At 35.9% G+C, this 7,720-nt stretch overlaps 1 protein-coding gene across 1 annotated transcript; it reads left to right on the top strand.

Moving 5' to 3' along the window:
* Nucleotides 1-5,202: 5,202 nt before the first annotated feature.
* LOC149231140 (transcription factor IBH1-like) lies at nt 5,203-6,247 on the top strand. Its single transcript, XM_089376204.1, has one exon. It carries the CDS (start codon nt 5,416-5,418, stop codon nt 6,070-6,072), a length of 657 nt encoding a protein of 218 aa, XP_089232330.1. The 5' UTR covers nt 5,203-5,415; the 3' UTR covers nt 6,073-6,247.
* Nucleotides 6,248-7,720: the final 1,473 nt, after the last annotated feature.

The raw sequence follows: 7,720 nt of genomic DNA, 5'->3' as shown, positions 1-7,720 counted from the left end.
TATGCAAATACTACTTCAGTTGGCTATGCAGGGGCTTATTCCTGAGGGCAGTAATAGATTAGTAGAGAAAACAATCACTGATAAATATTTCTAGCTTCCTACCCCTCAAGGATATATGAAATGTAACATAGATGGGGCCTCAAAAGGAAATTCGGGCATGGCTGGTTATGGGGGAGTGATAAGGGATGAAAAGGGTTGTATACAATACATTTTTCATTGTAATTTGGGAAGAGCCACAAACAACATGGTGGAGCTAATGGCCCTAGAGCAATGTTTAGAAATCCTGAAGAATGACAATTTTCAGAACATCATAATTGAAGCAGACTCTGAGTTGATTATCAATTCAGTCAAGAGAATCTGTTGTGGTTCGGCTCGAGAAAGAGTCTCGAGACATTGGAGGCTTCTTCAGGTCTATCAAGGAATCCATCTCCACCTTTAGAACATGAGAACGTTAAGGTTCACGCATGTGCACACTGCCAATAAATTAGCATATATACTAGCCAATAAAGGTGCTGTCTGTGCTAAGAGTAGCAATAAGTATAGATGGCAAGAGGTTCCCCACGGTATATTAAGGGATGATTGTCTCAACCAAGCGAATGTGGACTGAGAAATCCATCAGAACAGGGGATGCTAGCATATCGCAACTGTTGGGTTTTAGTAGATATACAATCAACATGAAGTGGTTTTCTTGGGGTAATTTCGAAAATGACATTCAACCCTTTGTTAGCTATATCAGCCCAAAACATCTCAGACCCAGGGTTCTAGGGTGGGCAATGATTTACAACATGAGGATTTATTTAAACTATCTTTCACCATAGATCAACTCAGCTTTGCTCTGCAGGGGGATGGGGTGGGGAGTTTCCAGTCAGCAGGAAAATGGGATATGTCGGCAATGGACGTAGCGAATTAATGATTTTTTAATTCATACCACGGCTATGATGGTTTTTGGGTTTTTGGTAAGCCTCATTACCTAAAGTGGTTTTCTTGAAATGAGCTTGATTCCACTCATTGATCGACACTTGCCGTACGAAGGAAAGAGAATACTGCCTTTATCGGATGGGTATTCCTCCTGCTTCTCTTCTATCCGATATCCCTCTCAATCGTTGGATCGAACAGTTGGGGATCAATGGCCGAGATTCAACGTGCACGTTGGTGGGTCCGGGTCAGATTCTTGGCTTCCTCAGTGGACCTAAAATCTTCTAGGTATAATATCTATTTCATCTTTATGTCCAGCACTAGTTATTCTATACAGCCCTCAAGGTGCTTTTTGGCTCATTGGATGCCCTCAACTCCAAAAGTGGTTTCCTAGAAATAAGCCCAATGACACTCATCACACAACACGCTGCTCTAGTAGGAGAGAGAATACCACCCTCATCGGGCAGGTATTCTCACGGCTCCTTTTCTACCCGATATGTATTTCCACTGTTGGATATTGCAGTGGCAGATCAATAGCCCAAGATTACTGTGCATGTTGGGGGGTCTGGGTCAGATACTTGGTTTCCTTAGCAGGCTTGATTTCTGTATTTTGTGGGCCTTATCTCCTTTTTAAATACACTGCTATGCAAGAAGGGGACAAGTACTTTTGTATCATTTAGTTTCTCGCTAGTTGGATCTTGGAGGACGGGTCGAATGATTTAGTAGTCTCTTGGCTCAGGTCGCAAGCCGTTGGCTCTTTACCCAAGGCACCTAGTGATAGCCATATCTCTAGCCATTTTCTACCTCGGGTTTTCTATATTTTATGTAATTTATTTTATATAGAGAAATGAAAAGAGGGTTGAACTCTTACTTAAGCAAAAAAAGAAACCCTATTTCGTGTAATTATATCTATATTCACTTTATTTCGAAATTTAATAATTCTAATCAACCATTTAAATTTTAAATGATTTTTTCTTATATCTTATTTGCATTTTTCAAAAAGGGAAATTATTTATTTCATAACTAAATGAGTTTTTCCATCTAGCTATAGTTTTTAAAATATATTTCTTATTTCATACTTAAATTAGTTTTAAAGCTAGTTATATTTTTATATTATTTTAAGTAAAAAATAAGATTATGATACCTTGTTATGTGATGAAAAAGACTATAGTATATGAAAAAAATTTCGTTAGAAATCAATCTAATTATTATGATAGAATTATATGAAATAAAATATCTATATTGATTTAGAAATTTATTGATTAAACTATAAATATAGTTGTTAATTAGGTTTTATATTTTTTTTAGATAACTTACTTAATTAATCATAATCAACTATGTTGTGAAAGAGTCTCCTTAAATTGTTGTAGAATCATTTTCTTCTTCACCATTTCCATGGAAGTCTAAATATGCATCTTCCTCAACAAGAAAATATACTTTACTCTTAAGCTCTATGAGTTGCAATTGCAAGACATCAATGTTGTGGAATTTTCTAGTATACCACACTTCATTCCACCAAAAACTTTTCCATGGTGGTTTTGATATGCTAATAGTGGTTAATATTTTCCAAATACAAGGTCTACTTAGAGCATGTGTTTCTCAGTTCTCATATGTAATGACCAATATTTTTTTGTAGCCCTTCAATAAATCAGAAACATTATTCCACCCTATCCTCTTCCTTTGCCACATTGATTTTCTCCCTTGCAACACGAATTGTGTGTTCCTATTATTGAGTAGTAGAGGCTTTAACATTAACTGAAACTCTTGAACAAGGAAGCTCTGTTATCCCATGGTGTTCTTGGTGACATTGAGAAGAATTTGGATGCAAGATAACAAAGAGGAGACTTGAAATAGGAGGAATAAAGAGATAGCTATCACAAAGAGGGATACTATAAGAAACAAAACCTAACACTGACTTCCATTCAAAATAATGCAAAGAAAAGGGGTGGGAGAGCCAAGCCAAGCATCAATCAGTAAGAAAATGATATGAAAAATGATGAAGTGTACTAAGAGGAGGAAAAACCAAGTTGTCAGACTAAGAGGGTTGCCTATAGCAATGGAAAGTGCAACTGGAAAAGAAGGAAAAATAGAGGAAACTTATCCAAGCGACATAGAAAGTTGGATGTCGCTTCGAAAACACATAGCTTTTGAAGCCCTATATCCTTAAAATTGAAGTCATCATCATCGTGGTTGACGAATGCACTAGATCCAAATTACAATAATGATCAAAAGTGGTAGTGAACATCGGTGAGTCCAAATTGAACTTTAGATGATGTCCGTTAACCACCATCATATTCATGCTAACACAAAGATTGTATAAGAGACCGAACTACGTTGTGCTCATATTTGTAGGTGGTGACACCCATTTCTCAGTGAAATAATATGGGAGTCTCATGGAATACACCTACAATGGGGGGAATCTAATAATTACATTATTTGAGATGTATTTATTTTTTTAAATGTGAATGCATATGATATCGTGGAACACTCTTTCTATATGGAAAGTATAGCATTGGCCTCTTTTCTCATGTCTTTTGGGTCACAATTTCGCATAATATTATCAGTGCATTAAAAATCCATAAAAAAAAAAAATGTACTCACTTACTTTAGTGTTAGGTTTTTAGGTAAGTAATAATAGTTTCAAGCACATGGTGTTGGTGGCCTCTCCTACTATACGTGTGGTATTATATGAAGTTAAATCCTTTTAATAAATTAGGGATTCTTTATTGTATTGTGCAAGGGTTGAAAAAGCAAAAGGCTCACTTAGATGGGTCTAGTGTGTTAATAGCTTTGGAGCACATGGTATTAGTCTCCTATTAAACATGTGGTATTACATTCATTTTAAACCTTTAAAAAGATTAAGGATTCTTCATTGTGGTGTGTTATAGTTGAAGAAGCAAAACACTAACTTGGATGGGTCTATGGTGTTCTATGGGTTCATTGTGTTTAAGTCAAAATACAATTAACCACTTTGCATTTTCCAGGGTAAATCATGTTATCCATGGCTTGTGTGTTTTGTTTCTCTGTATGATTCATTAACATTTGTTTTTCTTGTACTTTTATCTCTAATTTGTATTATGAACCAAATGAAGGGTCAAAGAGGAGAAGTTGCTACTTGGTGAAGAAGGTATTATAGTGTTTGGTCAAGTTGTGAAAGAGATCAAGAAAGTGCATGGAAAATCCACTTGGAGATGACATTAGATCACTAGTTTTATACAAAAATGAAAAGGAAAAGACTAGAACCAACATAGATAAAAACTAGATCATGATGTATGTTGTGATGAAGTGGCGTAGGAGAGCACTTAGGGGTGAGTTGGTGTGAATGGGAGAGGATGACAACATAAGTGTGAGGACATAAACACCCCCAAAAAATGATACTTTGGAGATGAAACTTTTATAAACTACAAGTACATGGACATACAACCATAAGACATGGTTAGGCATGCACACCCATGCTGGTAAAGTCTAAATGTGCCACCAAATAATGATGGAGGATGATCCAACTAATTTATTAGATATATTATCTTCTTTAGTGTACTAGTGTGGTGGAGATGTACTCTCGAGCCTATATACTGTTAGAGATGTGGTAATGTAATGCTGTGTTTAACATTTTTGACACGATCAAATTACATAAAACTAAAACTAAAAATAAAATAAACATAAAGATAAAAGTAATAATTATAATCAAGCGGAAAGCATTTTCTAATCTGAGGTTTATCCTCATGATATTGAGAGACTCTTGAACAAGTGTCCCTCTGTTTAAAGTTGCACTCCCCTCTGTTTAATCCCTCCATCCTAACGCCTCCACCCTAACGGTGCACTCGCCTATGTTTAATGCTTCCATCTTAACGTTGTAGGTGCTCCTTTGCACAATAAATACTACTTATAATTATAATTAATAATTAAATTAATTTAGATGCTTTTAAACTTTGGATCTACTGAGCCTCTAGAGTGATAAATTTTTTGGAGTAATTTTTTTTTAATAAAAAGAAATTTAATTCATAAACCCAAAATCAAAAAATTAAAATGAACTAGTGAAATTAGCCATACCTCCTCCTTGACCTACTGAGCTGAATCATGAGGCTACAAACACTAACGTTCGTTCCATTAATTTTATATTAACCTCCCAAAAATAAGGGCTCAAATATACCAATCGTACAACAACATGTTATACATAACGGTTACTGAAAACTTCTGAAATCCGGAATATAATGTTCGTGCTAAAAAAGAGTGCGGCACTAATTCCCAATTCCAAAAGCAATAACCCGAGTAATACGCGATAAAATCGTGCCGCCATCATTTTCAATTCCTAAAGCAATAACCCCAGTAATGGGCGATGTGCATGCGTAGTTGCTCCAACTGAGTGGTGTTGTGATCTGTCACGATGGCGCTCAAGATTCCTGGGAGCGGAAGGATAAAACGTTGACAGCGAGGGCCAACAGCCGCGTCCATGAATCCAGAATCTTTTCACCTTAAAGCTGTGGAGGAGTAGCTCAATACATGCCTTCGGATCAATCTTGCTCCCTACCTCTGTGCAGGAACGACAGAATTTACCTAAAGGTTCCGTTTAGTGTTTTATGTTTTCTAATCTTCTGGGGTGCCATGGAAAAGCGTTATGGACGTGGAAGAGATGTGTTATGGAGCGCGATTTTAAAACGGAAATCTCTGAGCCGCCTGGTGGACCGGAGGAGAATACAAACCTCGATTAACTCCTCGGCTCGAATTCGATCCGTGAAATTGGCTGTCAATCTGTCACTGGCAATCTCCTCAAGGGGTCGCAAGGCGTGGAGCCGAGCAATCGTTGGAAAATACCTTTCCATACCGCAGAAACCCCGCTGCCAACTGCGAGTACTTAAATCCAGATGGAATGCCCACGGAATAAGGAGATCGGCGTCTGCCGAAACCAGGGCGAGCAGAACGGGGCTCAAATCGGCTTCCAAGACGGGGCGTAACTGCGAAGTAGACGCAGGACGTAGCGTAGCTTCTTGTATGCAAACCCTAAGGGTGCTCGTTCCGGGTAGCGGTGGACTGGACACACCCGATCTTCTAAAGGAGACCGCAGATTACATCTCGGCCCTTAAGAACCTGGTTCAGGCCATGCAGGTACTTGCAGACTGCTGCTCAAATATGACCGCTCATTCTACTTGCCAGATCTAGTTTCAACATACGCCTGCTATGTTGAGGAATAAGGTGGCCTCATGCTGTATAACCAGTCAGATCTAGTTTCAACATACGCCTACTATGTTGAGGAATAAGGTGGCCTCATCCTGTAAAACCAGTCAATCCTGTATAACCAGTCAAGGGCGCAAAGATTTGACTATTAAGTTTATGAAAGTTTATATTCTTTATTCCTATCGTTTGAAATCTGGAATTAAATCTGGAACTTTTTTTAAAAGGAAACACATAATTTTAACCATGTTGTAAAAATACATAATTTTAATTACTAAGCAGAAAAAACTAAAAATATTATATAGTATCCCAAAAGAGTGATTTTAAAGATACCCCTGCGTGATTTGTATTAAGCATCTCACTGAATTTAGATTTTTGATACTAATCTCAACGTGTTCACAAGGGGACAAGCTATATGTAAACCTTATGTGCCTCTTATCATCTTTATAATCTGTCTTTAAGAATTCTATTTAGTGTTGCTAGTGTCACCGGTAATAAATTTATAAAACATAATTATATAGCCACTGATATCTGTATCACCGATCTATTTTGATTTGAATTCCCTACTCTTTTTTTTTTTTTTTTTTTGGATATTCTGCATCCTAGCTGTTAAAATTGATCGTAGAATTGACAGTTCCATGGAGTAAGATGCCCAAATGTTATTGCTCCCCCGGATCAGATTATAGGATATGTAGATATTTTTGGTGCTCACGGGCACAGATATATGCTCTACTGGTTAGTGTTAATATTGAAGCTTTTATGTGTTTTCGAAAGCCCTTTCTAATGCTAACTTCCTGGAACCGATATATGCGGAAACACTCAGGGCTTAGTTATGGCAATGGCGTTTTCGTTTAGAATAATAGTTTCCTCTGAAAGAAAATGTCAGCATTCAGCTTTGAGTGGAAATTTTCGTTTAAATGTCATGGTCTACAGTCTGCACATTTAAAAGAGTAGTTTAATATTTCAGTCGGTTCGATGAAGGGCACCAAAATCATTAAAACTCATGGTGCGGTTTGTGTTTGCTGGTTTCAACGAGTTATATTATTCAAATCGGAAGGAGATGTAAAAACAACATACATTATAAATATTTAAAATTTAATGATATGAAATTTTTATTTAAATTAATATTTTAAGTTTTTCCCAAAAATTATATAGGCCTTCATTCCTTCTATATTTATAATAATATCTTGCATTTAAGGGGTTAGTATTTTTAATTAATCTGAGTGTTGTTTAAATGGTGAATACAAGATATTTTTTTTTTATATTTTTGTTGAGATTGAGCTATGTTTGAGGTATTATTTGGCTAATTAGAATGGTTATTATGGTCCGTAGAAATTTAATTTTAATTGATATTTCTATATATTTATTGTCTTTGAAAAAAAAATTCAGATATATATTTTTTAAGTATTAATCATTTATATAAACTATTTAAATCCTTTTAATAATTTCAAATTTCTTTTATCAACCTCTGTCCCTCAGGCTTTTCATTTTCACTATTTGCCTTCCTCTTTTTATTCCTTAAATTCCTCCTAGTATAACTTCCCTATCAATTCATTAGTCTTTTGTATTATAAACCCCTAATTAATATTATTAATATTTTATTATTTTATTATTAATTTTATAAATTATATTATGA

The sequence above is a fragment of the Pinus tabuliformis genome, chromosome J (genome assembly GCF_031772625.1).
Source record: "Pinus tabuliformis cultivar Carrire ecotype Pingquan chromosome J, CPIR1, whole genome shotgun sequence".
NCBI classification, from domain to species: Eukaryota; Viridiplantae; Streptophyta; class Pinopsida; order Pinales; family Pinaceae; genus Pinus; species Pinus tabuliformis.
The sequence above is the reverse complement of the archived record's forward strand: the minus strand, read 5'-3'. Positions and strand labels throughout refer to the sequence as shown.

What these genes read in the sequence shown, in the direction of transcription:
- LOC149231140 (XM_089376204.1), top strand. Translation starts at nt 5,416, where the DNA reads ATGCCTTCGGATCAATCTTGCTCCCTACCTCTGTGCAGGAACGACAGA.